General features: G+C 40.4%; 1 protein-coding gene across 1 annotated transcript in view; it reads left to right on the forward strand.

Annotated features, from left to right (window-relative positions):
• The first annotated feature begins 2,142 nt into the window (after positions 1-2,142).
• ITPKB (inositol-trisphosphate 3-kinase B) overlaps positions 2,143-23,018 on the forward strand; it is an 88,626-nt gene continuing 67,750 nt past the window's right edge. Inside the window, exons 1-2 of the mRNA XM_073671837.1 lie at positions 2,143-2,548; positions 9,728-11,036. Coding sequence (XP_073527938.1) covers positions 9,894-11,036 — 1,143 coding nt within the window. The 5' untranslated portion in view covers positions 2,143-2,548; positions 9,728-9,893. The remainder of the gene's footprint in view (positions 2,549-9,727; positions 11,037-23,018) is intronic.

The raw sequence follows: 23,018 nt of genomic DNA on the forward strand, positions 1-23,018 counted from the left end.
CCTTTATGAAAACCCCACACACACACGTAACGCCGGCTCCGGGTGGGAGCAAAACATAAACACATTTAAAAAAAGAGCTACAAATGATTGAAATTTTCATGAAAACCTAAAGAAAAAAAGTGTTGTTATAGATTATAGATCCCTTTGGTGGGAGCAGAGGTTTCAGTCTATGGCTCTGAGGATCTACCAAGAAAATGCCAATGCCATGGACCATGAACATGTGCACCAAAAAAACAAGTGCATCTGTGTTATACATGCATGTGGCATTTTGAGCATGTGAGTCACGTGTCAGATTCCCCAGCCTTTGAATCATTTCATGTGCAGAACGTCTTGATGACATAGGACGGTCTCCTCCTAATGAATGACCCTAATAAGAGATATTAGTATATTAGTGATACCCAAAAGTATGGACCTTGGGGGTTGAGACAGACCCAAAGAGGGTGTGAAGAGAGAGGCCTGGAGAGGGTAAATAGATGCCCATGGATTGTAGGGGTGAAACCCACAGGGGCCTGAGAGGCCCAAGTGGTGGGTAGGCAAGAATGATGGAAAGAGGTCCAAAGAGGATGATCAGAGGAGGGTAAAGAAAGACCCAAGGAGGGAGAAGAGAGCATCCTAAAGGGGAAACCCATGGCTTCAGGAGGACATGGAGACTAAGTTAGGTCAAGGATGGAGAGGAGGCCATGAAGGGGAAAGAGAGAGACCCTAAGGCTGCGGAGCGGACGGAGGGAGGAAAAATACAGGAACAATTACATAAAATAAATTCTGTATGGTAAACATTCCCAGACACTGTCCGAGCAAATAGTGTCACCGATTATAGGATTAGATACACAGCTCAGCAGACAGTATCACTCATGGTAGGATTAGATACACGGCTCAGCAGACAGTATCACTCATGGTAGGATTAGATACACGGCTCAGCAGACAGTATCACTCATGGTAGGATTAGATACACAGCTCAGCAGACAGTATCACACAGGATAGGATTAGATACACGGCTCAGCAGACAGTATTACACAGGATAGGATTAGATACAAGGCTCAGCAGACAGTATCACTCATGATAGGATTAGATACACAGCTCAGCAGACAGTATCACTCATGGTAGGATTAGATAGAAGGCTCAGCAGTCAGTATCAGTCGTGATAGGATTAGATACACGGCTCAGCAGACAGTATCATACAGGATAGGATTAGATACACGGCTCAGCAGACAGTATCACACAGGATAGGATTAGATACACGGCTCAGCAGACAGTATCACTCATGGTAGGATTAGACACATGGCTCAGCAGACAGTATCACACAGGATAGGATTAGATACACGGCTCAGCAGACAGTATCACTCATGGTAGGATTGGATACAAGGCTCAGCAGACAGTATCACACAGGATAGGATTAGATACACAGCTCAGCTGACAGTATCACTCATGGTAGGATTAGATACACGGCTCAGCAGACAGTATCACTCATGGTAGGATTAGATACACGGCTCAGCAGACAGTATCACACAGGATAGGATTAGATACACAGCTCAGCAGACAGTATCACTCATGGTAGGATTAGATACAAGGCTCAGCTGACAGTATCACTCAGGATAGGATTAGATACACAGATCAGCAGACAGTATCACTCAGGATAGGATTAGATACACGGCTCAGCAGACAGTATCACTCATGGTAGGATTAGATACACGGCTCAGCAGACAGTATCACACAGGATAGGATTAGATACACGGCTCAGCAGACAGTATCACTCATGGTAGGATTAGATACAAGGCTCAGCTGACAGTATCACTCATGGTAGGATTAGATACAAGGCTCAGCAGTCAGTATCAGTCGTGATAGGATTAGATACACGGCTCAGCAGTCAGTATCACCCATGTCAGGTTTAGATACACCATCTGAGCAGCGCACTCTCCCCTAGACCAGTTCATAGTGTTTCTTTTATCACATCTGCCTCCTTCTTGTCTTTTACCCCTCGGTAGGAGTGATGGGCAGGAGTTATGCCCGGCTTTACACCCACACTGTGCCCATGCCAGGCAGCCCGGGCCGCCATTCATGCCAGTCTTTATTCCTCCTATCCTTCAGCCATGGAGCTGGCGTGTCCTCCTCCTGCATCCAGTGATTGGATGGGAGAGGAGAGAAAAGCCTTCTCCCGGCTCCCAGGCGCAGCAGTGGAAAGTAGCTGAGCTGCAGAGGGTGCACCGAGTCCTGACAATGGAAACTTTCTCAGTTCCCCCAGTACAAGGAAGCTTGTAGAGTTCAGCCCCAGACAAACTACACAACTTCCTTCCTGCTACATACTTTTACATTGCACATTGAACAAACACTGCAGAGGAGGCACAAAGAAAGCTGCAGAGCGGCTGATTCTGCTCATTCAGAGACCCCTGGGCTGCATCCAGAGACCCCTGGGCTGGATTCTGACTCCACAACTGGCTTCTTGCAGAAGAAAAGGTGCCCACTGGCGAGGAAGGCGAGAAAATCCTGCAGGAGACAGGGCTGTGGGAGCTGGACACCAGGGACTAGGTCCTGGGAGCCATCCCTTGTACAGGTAAAGTGTATCACACTGTCTTTGCTTAGATATAGCTACACCCCACAACCGTAACTATAATATACACCCATGGGGTGGTTTCAGGGTCGTGGGTGCCCGTCACTGGGTGCCCTGTGTGGGTGGATGTCTGTCTGTATTTGGTGTGCACTAATAATGCATCTGCTGCGCCAGGAACAGTTTTACTGTAAAATTTCTGTAAAAATTTTGCAAAAATTTCGCCCGATGTTGAAACGATAATGAAGGGAAATAATCGCCCCAAATAGTGGTAATCGCTGCCATGAGGATAAGAGCCAAATGACGAAACAACTTTTTATTTGCAGAAAAGTTTTGTGCATAACTTTTCGGACACATATTGGTGGGGTTACCACCCCCATCATGTGATGAAGGTAGTAGTACTATGTGGATTTTGGATCCGGTCTTAGTTACAGAAGCTATTAACCAGAAAATATTTTTAAAGGTGAAATTTCACTATAGAATATAAGGGAAATGCATAAATAACAATTCCCCATATTGTATCCATTAATGAAGGTCGCTTCTGCTGAAAACACCAGACCGGGGTGTTATAGCCACCTTAATTATCTCATTACACCTGCAGGAAGAACATATATATATACCGTATATATATATATATGTTCTTCCTGCAGGTGTAATGAAATAATTTATACATAAAGTTTATATTAATGCAGGAAATGCTATTTATGCAATTTCTCCACCTATAACAATTGTGTACGTCCATCAATACTCTAGGCAAACTTTTTGCAATAGCTGTAGCGTATATCATCTCAAGTTATCGTACAGTATGAATGGATATTGCACTTTAGGTGTACCTTTATTAGGGAATTGCATAAATATCAATTCCCTCAAATATATGCAATCACCCCCTATACAATGCGGTGGTCATCCAATCGTATTGATACAGAATTTCCATGGATCTGTAAATCTTTTTACTGTCCTTGCTCATTTTTGGAGATATCCCAATACAAGTTTGTATTAGGGTATTGCTTCATATGCAATTGCCCCACATATTATTAACACTTTATTGCCCTATGATCTGGTGCAGCATTATCCATTTGGTAATGGATCATTATTTTACTAACATCATTAGTAATTGTTCATAGGCCAGATTGCATTGCTCGCCAGCTGCCAGTAAATTCACTAACAGTTTGTGATCTGCAGAGTATATGAGTATGTGCTACAATAGGGGGTGACCCATAGAGTAAACTAAGCAGCCGCATAACATGAGAATTATGTCACCTGCGGGGACTATGAAAGGTGTGAACGCCGTAATGACCGGCAGTGGATCATTGTCGGTCAGGTGAATGATGGCAGGGTGACATATTGTTATGTTACTATGTTACCATATTGTTAATACTCCTGCAGATGTGTGGAGGGATAGGTCAGGCAGAGCTACATGAAATAGGTTCACTACTTTTGTCAATAAGGCATTAGTGAGCATACCCAGTGATCCAACCTACCATGAAGAAATTGTCACAACGCCTTGAAATGTACCATCATCTGTACTGTCTGAAGTCGTGGACTTCCACTTTAAATATGTAAATAAAGCATAGTGTTAATGTGCTAATAATTGAGGCTTCTTGTCATATTAGCATTATATAGTAACCATTAATATAGCTGACATTAAATAAGTAACAATCAAATTGAGTTCTGATTTACTTATCCTGTACTGATCCTGAGTTACATCCTATATTATACTGCAGAGCTGCACTCACTATTCTGCTGGTACAGTCACTGTGTACATACATTACATTACTTATCCTGTACTGATCCTGAGTTACATCCTGTATTATATTCCAGAGCTGCACTCACTATTCTGCTGGTGAAGTCGATGTGTACATACATTACATTACTGATCCTGAGTTACTACCTGTATTATCCTCAAGAGCTGCACTCACTATTCTGCTGGTGCAGTCACTGTGTACATACATTACATTACTGATCCTGAGTTACATCCTGTATTATACTCCAGAGCTGCACTCACTATTCTGCTGGTGCAGTCACTGTGTACATACATTACATTACTGATCCTGAGTTACATCCTGTATTATACTCCAGAGCTGCACTCACTATTCTGCTGGTGCAGTCGCTGTGTACATACATTACATTACTGATCCTGTACTGATCCTGAGTTACATCCTGTATTATACTCCAGAGCTGCACTCACTATTCTGCTGGTGCAGTCGCTGTGTACATACATTACATTACTGATCCTGTACTGATCCTGAGTTACATCCTGTATTATACTCCAGAGCTGCACTCACTATTCTGCAGGTGCAGTCACTGTGTACATACATTACATTACTGATCCTGTACTGATCCTGAGTTACATCCTATATCATACTGCAGAGCTGCACTCACTATTCTGCTGGTGGAGTCACTGTGTACATACATTACATTACTTATCCTGTACTGATCCTGAGTTACATCCTGTATTATATTCCAGAGCTTCACTCTCGATTCTGCTGGTGAAGTCGATGTGTACATACATTACATTAGTAATGTAATGTATGTACACATCGACTTCACCAGCAGAATCGAGAGTGAAGCTCTGGAATATAATACAGGATGTAACTCAGGATCAGTAATGTAACATTACTGATCCTGAGTTACATCCTGTATTATCCTCAAGAGCTGCACTCACTATTCTGCTGGTGCAGTCACTGTGTACATACATTACATTACTGATCCTGAGTTACATCCTGTATTATACTCCAGAGCTGCACTCACTATTCTGCTGGTGCAGTCACTGTGTACATACATTACATTACTGATCCTGAGTTACATCCTGTATTATACTCCAGAGCTGCACTCACTATTCTGCTGGTGCAGTCGCTGTGTACATACATTACATTACTGATCCTGTACTGATCCTGAGTTACATCCTGTATTATACTCCAGAGCTGCACTCACTATTCTGCTTGTGCAGTCACTGTGTACATACATTACATTACTGATCCTGTACTGATCCTGAGTTACATCCTGTATTATACTCCAGAGCTGCACTCACTATTCTGCTGGTGGAGTCACTGTGTACATACATTACATTACTGATCCTGTACTGATCCTGAGTTACATCCTGTATTATACTCCAGAGCTGCACTCACTATTCTGCTTGTGCAGTCACTGTGTACATACATTACATTACTGATCCTGTACTGATCCTGAGTTACATCCTGTATTATACTCCAGAGCTGCACTCACTATTCTGCACAGGCCCTTTGCTTCTACTGGATCCTTTTCCAATGTGAATCTTGCATCCAGAGACAGAGTGGCAGCCTGCCATGACTGTTGGTTTCTCATGTGGTTCCCTTCTCACCATAGTTTGTGCCCGGCCGCCCTTCCACCCCATAGTAACCCCTTTTGATGCCCTGTGCCCCTTAGAGATAATGGTTTCCCTATGTCTGTCAGGATTTTACCGCCTAGCCATTCTATTCTGGTTCACAACCCATTCATCTTTCCTGTAGTATTGGAGTTGTGTTTATGCAATGGATGCCAGCTGCGGGGGAATTCCCTGTGTATCCCGGCCATGGACAGTGCGGATAATTCTCTGCAGTACAAACACTGCTGCCTTGTGCAGAGCAATCACCTGTCGCTAAAACTGGTTCTGCATAATACCAGGGCTGGAAACGCGCCAGGCGTCAGGTTCCCATCCTGTTACTGATGAGCTGGAAGATGCGCCATCCATTATAATCTACAACATGTCGCACAGTACAGGTTTTACATGAGAACAGAAAGAAATTCATTTTTCACTTAATATTATGTGGTCACGAGGCAGACAGTAATGGCGCTTGTGTCGCTATTGCAATAGACCCAATTTTTCATATCCATTGCATTGAGTACAATAGGATTTGTGCTGCAATATTTTCGATACGTTACTAGGCCTCATTTATTCTTGTTGTCCATAGCAACCAATAAGGACTCAGCTTTCATTTCCCCACAGCAGTTGAAACTGTAAAAGCTGAACTCTGATTGGTTGCTATGGGCAACAGTGAGGCCTACTTTTACAAATGAGGCCTATGCAATGTAATTGTTTACTTAGTTATCAACATTAATATCCAAATCACAAGAAATATCCTGAAAGAAAAGCCAGAAACCATCCTTTTTAATACATATTTGCATAAACCATCCCATTTTTCTCTGGGAACTGTTAGCACGTATTTTATTAGTCAATTCCTTTCCTTTATCTCCCGGGCAACTTTTCCATTTACCTCCCTTTCTTCCAAGAGCCATAAATTTTTTCATGTATGTATTTTTTCCTTGACACTATTCATTTTACCGCAGAATGTACCGAAAAACTGGAAAAAACATTTAAAGTGGGGTGAAATGGTGAAGAAACACAACCCGCCCTTACTTTTTGGGTTTCACCTGTTGTATTGTTAAAATGGCTTGACAACATGGTTCTCCTCAGTACGATTACGGCCATACTGAACATGGAGAACTTTTTATTTTTATTTTAGTTGTTAAAAACAATTCAGAACTTTGTAGTAGAAAGTAAAATTAAGGTTTTTTTTTGCCACTTTCCAAGACTGGCAATTTTTTATTTTTCCATCCATTGAGCTGTATGAGAATTTTTTTGTTTTTTTTTGCATGGCCAGCTGCAGTTTTGTTGATAGCATTGTGGGGTACATTCAATATTTTTATTACTTTTCCTTCACTTTTTAAAGATGATTCAGTGACCAAAAAAACTGCAATTCCGACATATATATTTTTTACTCTTCGCTGTGTTCATTAATTTTTAATTTGAGTCTACGTTCCCACGATGAGCTTTTGGTGCATTTTTGTTGCCGCAGAAAGAACACAGCGTCTTAGGCTATGTTCACACATGTTGGGTTTTTCAGCGTTTTTTGCTGCAGATTTTTATGCAAATTTTCAGCTGCGTTTTGCAGTACCAGCAAAGTCTATGAGAAACCAGAATTCTCTATTCACACATCATGTTTTTTTTTGTTCAGGATTTTGTGCCTTGGTTGGGTTTTTTGGAAAATAGATCATGTCACTTTTTTCAGCGTTTTTTCACCCATAGGAAGTAATGGGTGGTGAAAAAAAACGCTGAAAAAAACGCACCAAAATTTGTATCAGCGTTTTTGATGACAAAATAGAATGGGGTTCTTTTTCTTCACAGAACTTTATGTACATGAATAGATAGAGACAGAAGGACAGTGAAAAAAACGCATTAAAAACGCACTAAAATTTGTGTCAGCGTTTTTGATGGCAAAATAGAATGGGGTTATTTTTTTTTCACAGAACTTTATGTACATGCATAAATAAAGACAGAAGGACAGTGAAAAAAACGCTGAAAAAACGCATAAAAAAACGCAGCAAAACCTGCGTTTTTATGCAGCTGATTTTCTGCCAGAGATTAGGTTTTGCTGCAGATTTGTGACGCTGAAAAACCCAACATGTGTGAACATACCCATACAGTTATAGCAAAGTGGATGGGATTTATAGAAATCTCATGCCCTGTGCTTTTATTTTTACGCAGCGTAAACTGACCTGCGGTGCGTGTTTCAAATCCGCAGCATGTCAATCTGTCTTGTGGGCACGCTGAGTTTTCTGTTCAGATTTTCCCCACAGACTTAAATTAGATGCGGAAAATCTGCAGGTGAAAAATGCGTTTTTTACGTTGCGTTCCGTTTTTAGTGCATTTCCGCGGCAGAAACACATCAAATACCCATGTAATCCGCACCTAAGTATGTCAATAAGCCAAATACCAGGAAGCATCAAAAACCAAGTAGATTTTAAAACATGATACACCAACAGGAGACAAAAACCACAGCGTCAAAACGCGCTAAAAACGTATGTTAAAAAAATGCACCCAAAAACGCAATGAAAAACCGCAAGTAACCCAATTTAAATAATAGCTGCAGAAATTCTGCAGCGTCAAAAACTGACCAAAAGCTCATCGTGTGAACGTAGCCTAATGGTTCAGTGGCGATATCAAATACGTTTATTTTTCTCGTTTCTTTAGTTTTGACCTGGGATTGTGATCTGATGTTGCGAGTCAATCTTTTATATTTTTAATAAAAAAAAATTTTTACTATATTTTTTAGTCCCCCAAGGGAACTTTATCCTGCGATTATTTGATCGCTTGTTCTACACACTGCAGTACATCAGTATTGTAGTATATAGTGAGCATGATTGGCTTCACAGGAGTACCAAGACAATGTTGGGGGAACGATAGCCACCAATCCACACAGAGATGCCGCTGTTGGCGATTAACAGTGGCATTTAAGGGGTTAAACAGCAGTGATCGGAGCTAGCTCCAATCACTGCTGTATATAACACATCATACATCGGGAAGATGAGCCGTCTGACAGCTCAGACCAAAGCCACCCTGTGTAAGATAATGCCATGGTAAATTACAAAATGACATCTAGTATAAAATAAAATCTATAAAAATATAATATAAAAATACAAAATAAAAAATCGAAATTATTTTTTTTAGAACATAAAAGTATATAAGGAACAACCCAAGTCCAGAAAATAATTTAGCCGATGCCTTTTCATTTATTTTGGGGAATTGATGTTTTTTTTTTACCTTCTACTGTATTTTTCTTTTGATCTTTTTTTTTGTGTGTTATCCCTTGCAAAATGGAATTTAAAGAAAAATGACAAGATATATGATGTTGAAAATATTGCCATAAATATTGACTTTTTTTGTTTCATTGTAATTATTATCCATTATGTGTCTAAAAACCAACCCATAATTCAATCCCTTCAAAATAAAAATCACAAAAAATAAAGAAATAAAGACTCATTGTAAAAAATTGTTAAAAATTATGGGGAAAAAATGGGTGCTAGAGGCCAATAGTTAGCCCTAAGGGGTTAGTGTATGTTTTTTTTTTTTTTACAATTTTTCCCACACTGTGCTATGTATATTCCACATTGTACATGGCACAAGAGGTTAAATAATGGAGAGGGAAGCGGCTCTGGGAGGGCTCTCTCACATTTCTGACATGGTTCTACATGCCCGTTCTTGCGTCTGACATCACGCCTTGTTTACAATACAGGTTGTAAGTCTTGGGCAGGTATATGCAAATGGCGTCCTCCTTTATCGGAGTGAATGACGGCCGTGAACTGCAGACTTTTTTTTTTATGATCTTGCAGGTAGAAAGAGTCCGGGTCAGCGTCATTTACATTTCTCTCTTCTCTTCTCATTTACAGCTGATTTGTTTATGGAGGTCTGGGCACTTGCCCGGCTCAGTCGTCATCTGCTCAACTCTTCTAACAATGTCGCTGCTGTGGACGAGAAGACGTCTTTGGGACCCGTGTGTGTGAGCCGGCGGTGCCCTGCACGCCCCGTATCTGCCGCTCCTCTCATCACAGGACTATGGCTGTGTATTGCTATGCCTTGAATAGCTTGGTCATGATGAATAACAACGGTGTGACGAAGACGAGCCAGAGACCCGTGCTGCCTGTGCCAGAGAGACGTAGCGCCTATTGTCCACTGTTGGTTCGATCACCACTGCCTATCCATAGCCCCGGTTCCACCAGTCCCGGTAGCTCTCCACGGAACCACAACGCAACCTCTTTTGTCTTTCCTGAATCTGGTGAACGATCCACGTCAAGAAGTCGAAGTCCAAGTTTTAACGGCAAAGAGGAGCACTCTCCAAGGCTGGCAAGGTTTAGAAGGTGTCCCTCGCCTTTGCGACTTCATGGAGGGAATGTTGGGGAAGCGGTTTCTGTAATAGATTCACGAACGGGGTCATTGTTGGGTTTGGTGCATGGCAATGGGTCAGGAATAGGACTTGGAGAATCGGAAGAGAAGAGACGTCTTGCTCAGATACAACGAGAACTTCAAAACGTTCAGGTCAATCAAGTGGTGGGACTCTTCGAAGCCCATATTCAAGCCAAAAACCAGTCGGTTTCTCCAGTGCTTAGAAGTCCTCGTCTGGGCAGCAGATCCCCCTCACCTCTACGATTTAGTAAACGGGAGAATAATGTGTTTAGTTTTACTCACGATAGAGGACATAAATCATCATGTTCTAGCTTGGAAGGAACATCAACCCCTACATCACCTATATCACCATCAGTGGTCCCAGTATCACTATCGGTGGTTCCACTATCACCATCGGTGTTCACATTATCACCAACAGTGGTTCCACTATCACCATCAGTGGTCTCCTCTTCGGAAAAGGACAAATGTAGAACTTACAATAGACCCAAATCTGAGCAAAACCTCAACACCCCTGAGGACTCAAGCAAGACCACCCCATCTAAGGTTATTTCTCCAGGACTTATCCCTGCTGTCATAGTCACTGACCACGGAGAAGACTGTGAAGGTCAGGTGGACAGTAATAGCCTAAGCATCAATCCTACTAATCTTCCTAGGAAATTATCCTCGTCTTCAGCTTCATCCACTGGCTTCTCTTCTTCTTGGGACGAATCTGAGGATGATGTATCCAGCGATCCCGAGAAATCCCCAGAACACAGCACCCCATTTCTGCAAACAATTGAGCAAAAGCCAAGAGTGGTGAGTAGTCAACTGGTGATGATCTAAGCTCGTCACCGATGCAGCAGAGCTGAGCTGGGGCTTCATTATTGACAACTTTCTAAGCTGAGAGTATATGTTATCTGACATTTTCAGCTCTGCTGCATCATCCTCACTCAGATCTGCGGCTTTTTGTCATTCAAAGTTTCGGAGTTTTGCATTGTGCCTCATCCATATTGCTGTGTCTGTGTTTTTACAGATTGTTGGTTTCGCATCGTTGTGCAACAGTCAGAAGTTTTTTTGTGCAGTAAAACTACTACTTTGCAAAAGTATTCAACCCCATAACAACAAAAAATTGCTAATTTTTGATTGTGGTGTAACCATCAGATGTGGATAAATGATGTATCATATATGTACGGTAGAGTGGAGCAAAGAACTTCTCAGGACCCGGGTCCAGCGGGCACGTCGGTAGTCAGGGGACAACAGATCAGAATCCTGCGAATCTCTTCATACCCTTCGGCATCTTTTGATTTTGTGTCATTATTGCGTTGTGACTTGACATCGCGGGGGTCTACTAGCCAAAAGAGGCGCTGAGGATGCCAGCAGTTAGGAGAAGGTTCACATGGTTCTGATCTGGCAGTCAAAGACAACCGATGTGGATGCTGGACCAGTGTACTATGGCTTGCAAAAGTATTCAACCCTGCAAGGAAAAAAAAATAGTTGGTTTGAGATTGTTGTGCAACCATCAGATGCTTATATAATATATACCATGTACAGGGCCTGGACAAAAGTATGTACACCCCTCCAAGAGACTTTACCAGATGTTATTAGGGGGTGAAAACATTGTATATAGAAATAAACAATAGGAAATAGAAGATTGGAAATTCTTTGTGGATATTTCCATTTTACTTCTGCTTTAGAATCAGCCCTTTTACAATTCTATGCATGGGAGGAAGCTATGGGGCTGTTCATCCTGAGCCTCCTGGTTCATGGTTAAAATTCCAGACTACATCTCCCAAAAAAGAGTCTTCTGTATATTTGGGGTATTTTTAATGAGTTTCAATCACACAAAGCAGAGGAAACATGGCATAAAATGTGGCGCCCAGCCCTTGCATTAATTCCACCACACCCTGCTGCATGAACTTCACGTGGTACCCGCGACCTTCACCAAAATACAGAACCTGCCTGTAGATACTTTCTTTTGCAGAAGTTATATTAAGGTCACTGGCAATACTAAACATTTACTGTAGACGCTTATAGTGCGTAGACCTGGGGGGTCATGTCATCAGTTTGGCGGTTTTTACGCAGTTTCAGTGTCACAATTATTTTTTTGGGTCCCGTAAATTAGACCGTTAAGTTAGTAACAAAAAGTTACAACAGATTACAACCTCTAAAGGAACAGGCACTGTATGCTTCTATTATTTGGGCACTGTATGGCTGTATTACACGAGCACAGTATATGGTGTAAGGCTTAGGCACTGTATAATTCTACTGTATGGACACTGCATGGCTGTATTAATGGAGCACAGTACTATGTAAGGTTTAGGCACTGTATGGTTCTACTGTATGGACACTGTATGGCTGTATTATTGGAGCACAGTATGATGTAAGGTTTAGGCACTGTATGGTTCTATTGTATCTGCACTGTACAGCGGTATTATTGGAGCACAGTATATGGTGTAAGGCTTAGGCACTGTATAGTTCTCCCTGTATCTGCACAGTATGGCTGTATTATTTGAGCGCAGTATTATGTAAGGTTAGGCACTGTATGGTTCTATTATTTGGGCACTGTATGACTGTATTAATGGAGCACAATATTATATAAGGTTTAGGCACTGTATGGTTCTATTAGATTTGGTCACTGTATGGCTGTATTATTGGAGCACAGTATGATGTAAGGTTTAGGCACTGTATGGTTCTATTAGATTTGGTCACTGTATGGCTGTATTATTGGAGCACAGTATGATGTAAGGTTTAGGCACTGTATAGTTCTACTGCATCGGCACTGTATGGCTTTATTAATGGAGCACGGTATTATGTAAGGTTTAGCCACTGTAAGGTTCTATTATTTAGGCACTGAATGGCTGTATTATTGGAGCACCTTATGGTGTATGGCTCAGTCACGTTATATTTCTGGTATTTGGGCATTGTGTGGATGTATTATTGGCACACAATATGGCTTATAGTTTAGTCATTGTATAGCTGTAGTATAATGGCATTATATTACTATGTTATATGGGCACAGTGTATAGTATAGTTTATGTATTGTAATGTTCTGTTTTATTTTGTAGATTGAATGTCGGTGTTATATGTGTACAATATGGCAGTATTATCGAGCACAGTATAATGTATAGTTCATGTACTATACAGTTCTTGTATTTGGGCATTGCATGGCGGTGTTATATGGGCACAGTATGGCTATATTATGGGGCATAGCATATTGTATAGTTTTTGTACTGATATTTGGGCATATTACGGTTGTGTTATATGGGCACTGTAGGGCTGTATTATGAGGCAGGTATTTGTTGGATGTAATCCTACCCTGTCTGATTGTCTACTGGCGTATAGACGTATATAGGGTCTGAGAGCTTGTATGCTGAGCGAGATCAGCTGCTTCACACATGAAATACTTTCCCCTACCCTGTCCCTCCTCAATTCCTTTCCCCATCTAATGAAGTGTAACATACATATATTAGTAGCATATACTGCAGCGCTTATACACAGTGCGTTTATTTGTGTCGGAATCCGCTCCAGAAGAGCTTACAATCTAACTCCCTGACGCCATAAACACGCACAGACTGGAAGTCATCAGTATGGAGGGGATTGATCTGCGGTATGTGTCTGGTTTGTGGATAGAAGCGCCCTGAGGATATAGGAACAATCACGGAAAACATGCAAATTCCGTTCAGATGTCTCCGCCGGTCGTGTATTGAACACATGGCTCCAGTCATCACTATAATAATACCGCACTTAAAGGGATTTTCCACTATGTCAGAGAGAAGATCCCTCTGATTCCCTGAAAGAAATGCCTGAAAATGTCTCAGTAAAGATGTTTTACCAATTTGATCACTGCGTGGCGGTATGACTTGAACACGTCTTACAGTAGCTACCTCGTGTGGCACTACTACAGTGTATCTTGTAGTAGTCTATGGCAGGGGTGGTACTACACAGCATTGTATTAAAGTGCAATTACTTTATGTATGGAGCTACTATTTAATCACCATATAGTGGTATTATTTAATCACTGTATGGCAGTTATATTTATACAATGCACAATGGTATTTTCAACATGTGCACTGATACAGTTTATTTTGCAGTATATGGTGCAGGTGGCATTTTATAGCATCATATTGGAGTGCTATGGAGCTGCTCTATAATTACCCTATGGTGGTATTATTTAAGTCTGTACGGCGGTATGTACATTGTGTAGTTTCTAAACTATATTTTACCGTTTTTGGAGGGGATGTCACTATAGAGCATCACATTGAAGTCCTATTAATTTATGGATACAGCTGCTATTTAATCACTGTATTGCGGTATAATTTAATATCTGTATGATGGTGTTATTTAAACACTATACGGTGGCACTGCTAAAGTATATTTTGCAGTCTATGGTGAGGATGGCATCTTATTGCATCATATTGAAGTGCTATTACTTTATGTATGGAGATGCTGTTTGGTTACTGTATGACGGTATTATTTAAGCACTGTATGGTAACATTTTCATTTTGTGGAGCTGCTACAGTATATTATGCAGTCAGTGGTGGGGGCAGAACTATATAGCATTGTATTGAAGTGCTATTACTTTAAGTATGGAGTTGTTATCTGGTCATTGTATGTTGATATTATTTGACCACTATATGACGGTATTATTTAAGTACTGTATGGTGGTATTTTCATATTGTGCATTCAGTTGGAGGCAGTTCTATCTAGCATTGTATTGAAGTGCTATTACCTTAAGTATGGAGTTGTTATCTAGTCATTGTATGTTGGTATTATTTGACCACTATATGACAGTATTATTTAAGTGCTGTATGGTGGTATTTTCATATTGTGCATTCAGTTGAAGGCAGCTCTATATAGCATTGTATTGAAGTGATATTACTTTATGTATGGCGTTGTTATCTGGTCATTGTATGTTGGTATTATTTGACCACTGTATGACGGTATTATTTAAGTGCTGTATGGTGGTATTTTCATTGTATTGCACTGCTACAATATATTGCACATTCAGGTGGGGGCGGCTCTATATAGCATTGTATTGAAGTGCTATTACTTTATATGTTTAGGTGTTATTAGCACATTGTATGTTGATTTTATTTGAGCACTATATGGTAGTATTAACTTGAGCGACACTACTGTATTTTATGTGCTCTGATACAGTTTTTTTTTTGCAGTCTATGGTGGGGGTGGCATTATATAGCATCATACTATCATATTTTTGCAGTGGATTGCTGTAGTGGCACTCTGCAGGTTTTTTTTTTTGCCCACCATCTAAAACAGGGTTCCCCAACTCCAGTCCTCAAGGCCCACCAACAGGTCATGTTTTCAGGATTTCCTTAGTATTGCACAGGTGATGGAATTATTGCCTGTGCAGGTGATGCAATTATCACCTGTGTAATACTAAGGAAATCCTGAAAACATGACCTGTTGGTGGGCCTTGAGGACTGGAGTTGGGGAACCCTGATCTAAAAGACTTAATATGGAAGAATTATGTGTGCACTGTATGGCGGTACCTTATATGGGATAGGAAAGGCAACTAAAAATTAAGTCTCAAATCTCTGAACACTTTGTTGGCATTCAGCCTGGTGACCTTTTAGCTAGCTGGACATGCTGATTCATGTAGTGCCATTATGTCCACAGAGCTGCATGTTCCTATTATAGCAGCAGTGGCCTATTAATCGTGTGCACAGTCTGGCACCGTCTTGTACTTTTCATATGATTGCAGTAATCCGCAGGGATCCACTGACTGCGGCGCGGATTTAAATAACATCCATCGGACGGGGGGTGCGCACAGCGGCCGCAGATATGGCAGAATTCACTTTTTATGGAGCACGAATCGAGCGGTGCGATAAAAATAGCACAACAGCTGCGGGACGAAATCCAGAAAAAACAAAATCGCTATTTCTGCCTGATCCTCTATACGTCCGTTTATAGGAAACGATGGCGGTAGATTGGGGGGGGTGGCCACGACCAAAGAAAATAAACATCAATGTATATTGGACGGTGGAATGCTGCTGTCACCAGAAGCGGCGCCTCTGCGGGGAAGTGGCGCTTTGTTATGGAGGGATTGATCCCTACGGTCAAGTCATATCTGGGCAAGCTGGGTGACAGCCAATACGGTCGCCATTGCGTCTAACCCAACGGCTCATCCGAATCAAGTTTCTTTGCAAATAAATGCTTTAATCATCTTCTACTGATTCTATCATCTAATACTCTAGTCACATCTAGAGCTGTTGTTCTTTTAGAGCTGCACTCAAAATTCAGGGCATCTAAAATACTCGTCAAAACTCCTAAACTTTTCTAGAGTTTGATAGATCTGGACACAGTTCTGTCTGTTATCGTGTCCTAGAAAATCCAAATACTATGTTTTATTTCTCTAGTCGCCTCCAAAGCAGCATTCAGTATTCAGCTCATCTGAAGTGTTTGGTGAGTCCTAGTTTTTTGAAAACACGGAAACACTTTTATATAAAGTTTTGCATGTTGTAGCATCCTGGAAATTTAAAATAAATACTTTGTTTTACTTCTCTAATCGCATCCAGAGCTGCATTCAGAATTCAGTGTGTCTGAAATAAATGCAAACAGTCCTAATTTCTATGGCGTTGATAGACTTGGATCAGGTTTTTGGCAGTTTTAGCATCCGAGAAGTCCAAATACTTTGAATTACTCCTCTAGTCACCTCCAGAGCTGCATTCAAAATTCAGCATATCTAAAATGATTGATGAGTCCTAGTTTTTACGAAACATTTTTATATAAAGTTTTGCCAGTTGTAGCATCCTGGAAATTTAAAATAAATACTTTTATTTTACTTCTCTAGTTACATCCAGAGCTGTATTTAGAATTCAGTGTGTGACTGAAATAAATGTGAGTCCTAATCTCGATGGAGTTTGATCTAGATCTTGTTTTGTCTGTTTTAGCATCCTGGAAGTCCAACTATTCACCTCCAGAGCTGCTTTCAAAATTCAATGACTGAAATACCTACCGAGTCCTAATTTGATAGATCTAGTTACCTCTAAAGCCGCACACAATGTATGAATTATCTGCCATGAAAATACTTCTCTTAACACTGTAACTTGCATATGTAGATCTGGATAAGAGTTTCATCCTGATAACTCAACTACTTTTCTTTAATTCTATATTCACATCCAAAGCTGCATTTGTTATTCAGTTTCTGTAAAATACCCTCCAATAGTCCTTATTCTTATGAAAATACTTGCCTTACCAGTGCAACGGGCTTACGTAGATCTGCATTAGTTTTTCCATTTACTTTGTTTTACTCCTCTAATCACCTCCAGAGCTGCATTCAAAATTCAGTGTTTGAAATTCCTGCCAAGAGTCCTGATTTTCATACAGTTTGATGTATCTGGATACAGTTTTTCCCTATTATAGGGTCCTAGATATCTAAATGCTATGTTTAATTTCTCTAGTCACCTCCAAATCTGCATTCAAAGTTCAGTGAGTCTGTATTACCTGCCAAACGCAGATTTAGTGAAAATACCTCTTTTACCAATGCAATCAGCATGGAACGATATGGATAAGGTTTTGGAAATCTAAACACTTTGTTTTATTTCTCAAGTCACCTCTAGAGCTGCATTCAGTACCCACTTTGTCTGAATAACCTGCCGCAAAGAGTTTTAATTTTTTATGAAAATATATATTTTTTAACATTGCTACCATTTTGTATAGACCTAGATAAGGTTTTACCAGCTAAAGAATCCTGGAAATCCAAAATTTTTGTTTTATTTCTCCAGTCACCTCCAGAGCTGCATTAAAAATTCACTATGTCACACAACTGTCGAGTATCCTAATTTTTATGAACATACTTCTTTAACCACTGGTTTTATAGCTCTGGATAACATTTTGCCAGTTTTAGTTTCCAAGAAACCCAACTATTATATTTTATTTCTCTAGTCACCTCCAAAGCCGCATTCAAAATTCAGTGTGTCTGAAATATCTACCCAAAGTCCTAACTTTTTCTGAAAATCTGTCTTTTAGCAATGAGCTTACACAGACCTGGGTAGAGGCGTTGCCAATGATAGCACCTGTGGAGTCAAAATACTTTGTTTTATTTCTCTAGTCACAACCAAAGCTGCATCCACAATTCAAAATAGAGCTTCCAATTTTTGTGAAAATGCTACTTTTTAACAACGCAATGAGTTTAGGTAGATTTGGGTAAGAATTTACCTCCAAATTGTTATCTCTATCGCTGATTTTGCCCACCAGTATGTTGTATACTCTAGTCACATCCAGAGCTGCATTCAGAATTGTCATTAACAGTCCACATTTTTATGAAACTGCATTATTTTAACAAGTCTGGCTGAAGCTCCTTTACATTACAGTGAGATATACCCGTGGTGGTCACTGACCAGAAATGGCCACGCCCACTCCAGGAGAGGTGTAGCTGCAAAGCATCATGGTCCCTAATTACAACCCCTTAAAAATAGCAAACAGGAGGAATTTTACCTTAAACGAACCCACTACACCTAATCATGGATCCCGATTTCACCTGTGTATAAATATATATTTGGTGGAGTTGCCCTTTAAGTTGAATTCGAAATTGGTATTTCCTTTCATGGAGATATTAGAGGAGGTTTCTGGCGTCCCTTGTCCTGCGTATGAGAGGTGTATGGGGTGCAATCCTCACACCATCTGTCCAGGCTATTCATGGACATAGAAGTCGGAGCGCCCTTTTTCCCATATCGCACATTCGCTCTACTCTGCTTTTGATGAAAAGTACAAGATATGCCCATAGTATTACGGAACTTTCCGGATCTGCAAATCTTATCCCCGCAGATTTATTAAACTGCACTGGTGGAGCTGGGAAATATTTTCCAGTCGATTGTTGGATTAGACTGTAGATTTGAGGGAGGAATAAATCACTTTATATAACGGGCGGCAGCGCTGCAATTTTTATTTTTTTTTATTTTCCAGATTGAGTGACCATATTTTTTTTATGCCTTTGGTGGGGAAGTCAATGGTTTTGACACACAAAAATGATATATTGTAAAGTCTTATGACCTGTGCACTGTATGGGCGGCACATGGGCACTCTTATTACGGGATGCCTCTGATCAAAGGGTTAATCTCCATCTTCATGGATGGATACTCTCTGGATAGTCCTTGTAAAAACAAGCACTTTTGCAATTTACTGCTTGTTAAAATTTGCAACTGTTCTTGAGATATTAACACTTTTCTTTTGTTTACAGCTCGTTACCTAGGAGACCGACCACCTCTGCTTTCTAGCTTTTAAGCAATGCGCTGAACCTGGCTGGGATTAGAATATAACAGCGCACTCCATCGATCCTGGCCAGCTTCAAAACAGTGTTTACAAGCTCAATAGAAAAGAGGTGGTAAGCACTGCGCATAGAAAAGAGGTGGTAAGCACTGCGCATGTTCGTGGTCGGTCGCCAAGGCAACCAGCTGTAAACAAAAGAAAAGAAAAATGTTGATATCTCAAAAACGGCTGCAAATTTTAATAAGCAGTAAATTGCAAAAGTGCTTGGATTTCTCAGCACTATCACAAGGAACCTTTCAAGAATCGCTGATATACAGAAGATTTGCCAACTTTGCCAGGACAGGATCCTACCGGATGGGGAGAAGTGAAATTTATTATAAAAAAAATCCAACTTCTAGTGAAGCTTTAAATCAATCCACACACACTGCTTGTTAAAGGGGATGTCTTGTAAGAAGGATCCCTTTTTTTATTAAAGAGGATTCCCCAGCTATAGGTTGCTGACCTGATGTCCTGCTGCTTAAACCTCCAGCGATCGACTGTGGTGGATCCCTGGAGAAACTGCTTCATTTCCCTACAGCACCACCACAGGCACATGAAGTATTACACATTCTCCTTGAAATCAAGAACATGCTGGGTCCTCCAGAGAGATGATGAGGATACTGAACAACTCCAACCTGCTCATATATACTGTATTGGTGTTTATTAGTATAGTTTCTATTTGTATAATTATATCTTTAACATTCTAAATAATATATATTGTGTGCATGAATATATATATATATATATATATACATATATATATATATATATCATACAACTATACATATATATATATATATTGTAGATACATATTTAACTATATAAATTAGACATTTATATAAAATGCTATAAATATTTATATATTTTATTATTATTATTATTATTATTATTATTATTAATCATAATCCCATTTTCATTTCTACATTGTGTTTTTGCATTTAGACATTAAATATGTCAGAGTCCAAAGCATCGGATGCTTTGATATAAAAAGTATAAGGGGTTAAATTGAGGGAAAAAACAACAAAGGGAAAATGTATTAAATATATATATATATATTTATAGCTATAATTTAATTTTCTTTTTATTAAATATTATACTTAGCGTTCCGTTGTCCTGTTAATCACTAAACATCATCAGACCACATTTACTTGCAAATGTTAAATTGCCCTAAAAAATTTTTTTTAACCCCCTCACCCACCACCTTTTCCCCACCCATGTAATTGGCACATGGGATGGTACTATTTTTGTAAGTGCTACTTACATTGAAAGGGTTAAACGCGTGTCGCTTTGTGCCTGGCTGTATACTCTGCCACGTTATGTCATACTATAACACAGCCGCCTGTGTTTGGTGGGCCGGGCGTGGGCGCGGCACACTTACTACAGAGTGGAAACTTCACGTTGCATGTGGTTTCCAGCTTTGCAGAAAACTTTGTGCAGGATAAACTTGATGATGCACGGAGGGGATTTGCAGGGGTTCACTTAATTTATTAACCCACTTTGGTATATTACCAACATGTTGGTATATTACAAGATCGACCCATTTATTTTCATGAGAACCATGTAATCCTCCATTTCACCAGTGGTGGCGCTGTAGGAAAAACTGTACACTCATGTATTTGCTCCTCAGCAGGTGATCAGACGATCACTGGTGAATCGCCGCAGTCCTGCAGCCTCTGTAATACGCTTATTATTGATGGATCGTCCTTAAAGGAGACCCCCCCTTTAAAGCTTATTATGGTTCCCAATGTAGATTTATCCTATTAACGCCATCACTTATAAATATGTAAATATGTCTCTGTTGCTTAGCTACAATATTCCTCATTATCTGAAAAAAGAGAAATTCTCCTTGACTGCTTCATCCGTCAGTGACAACCAGTGACTTTTATAAGACTGCGAGGTTGTCAGAGCCCGGCCTGTCGTTGTAAAACTAGGAGATAATCATGAAGCACGGTAATAGATAATATTAGCAAAATTAAAGGGGTTCTCCATTATGAGAAAAACATGGCTGCTTTCTTCTATGTACAGCGCCACACCTGTCCACAGGCTATGCGTGGTATTGCAGCTCAGCCCTGTTTACTTTATTGGAGACGACAAAATGCAGAGCCCATAAGAAACACTAAGATGCGAGATACTAGGTCAGTAGAGGGATTTTTCAATACACTGACAGCAATCAGAGATCTTAGAAAGTTTATAAGAAAGAAGCAGAATGTTTCATAATAATTACACAAATGTGGGAACTCCCTTTAAGCTGTTTGTGAGATGAAATGGCAAATCTGCTTCACTTTGCAATGATCTATTCCTCCACCCATTATCCGTGTTATACTAGGACTCTGAATTTAAAGGGGATCGGCCAGCAATATTTTTTTTATCCTAGTGTGAATGCCGCTGTTCTCCTGAATCCGACGATGTTTTTCTTTTGTTCCTGCGCCTCTCCGTTCCTGAGATATGGCCCCATCTTCCTTGTGTATAAATCTACTCTTGTTAGCCAAGGAGGAGTGGTCCTCATTAACACGCCCACAAAGAGTTGAGAATCACACCCTCTTGGCTTCCAAGACTTGATTTATACACAGGGAAAAGGAGGCCATATCTCAGGAACAGGGAAGCACAGGAACAAAAGAAAAACATCGCCGGATTCAGGAGAACAGCGGCTTTTACACCAGGTACAAAATAAATGACATATTTATAAGTGACACGTTCTCTTTAAAGGTTCTCTTTGAAGGGGTGGATGCTTTTAATCTTACATCTTGTTATGAAGAATTATGAAGAAATGTCCACGCTGTATCACATGATCCAACAAAGCCCTTGATACACTCTGTGCTGTGAAACATGTCTGCTTTCAGTAATAGCGCCACTCTTGGCCATTGGTTGCTTCTGGTACTGCAGCTCAGTCCCATTCAAATATGATTTCATACATACAGTTTATGGACAGAGGTGGCACAAGTACTTGGATGAAGTCAAGCATGTTTTCCTAATCTCCGACGATCCCTTTAAGGCAGAGTGTTTTTTTGTTGCCCTTTTTTTTTATGCATTTTTGTGATTAAAATGGGAACTTTCATACGAAAAAGAAAGAAAAAAGTTGACCTCATAGAATTTCCTGCTCTATAATGGAAAATAAGCTGAGACTGTCTCAAAGTTTAACGGGGGGGAAGGGCAAGCGAAGCAACTTCAGTCTTTACTACAAATTGTAGAATGTCCGCCTGTTCCTGGGGGAGTCATGAATGAATCAGGGAATCGCTCGACTAGTAATTCCCTAATTATTAGAATTGCAGGGTTATCTGACAATGGCCCGGAAAGCTTTAGATTCTTGCCACCTGTAGGGAATGGCAAACTAGGCATTTGCATAGGGCTCCCTTTGCCGGTACTGTAAATTACTGCATATTTTACTGAAAATTTGCGCAAAATACGCATCTTTTGATCACAGTTTTAAACAGATTTTTGCTACTTTCCCATAAAACGAGAATACTGCAGATTTTTCGATGTGTACATGCTTGCTACGGGGCGCAGAATAGCAGGAGGGACCCAGGATGTGGA

This window comes from Phyllobates terribilis, unplaced genomic scaffold (genome assembly GCF_046119375.1).
Source record: "Phyllobates terribilis strain yellow unplaced genomic scaffold, ASM4611937v1 Scaffold_3__8_contigs__length_932513732, whole genome shotgun sequence".
NCBI lineage: Eukaryota > Metazoa > Chordata > Amphibia > Anura > Dendrobatidae > Phyllobates > Phyllobates terribilis.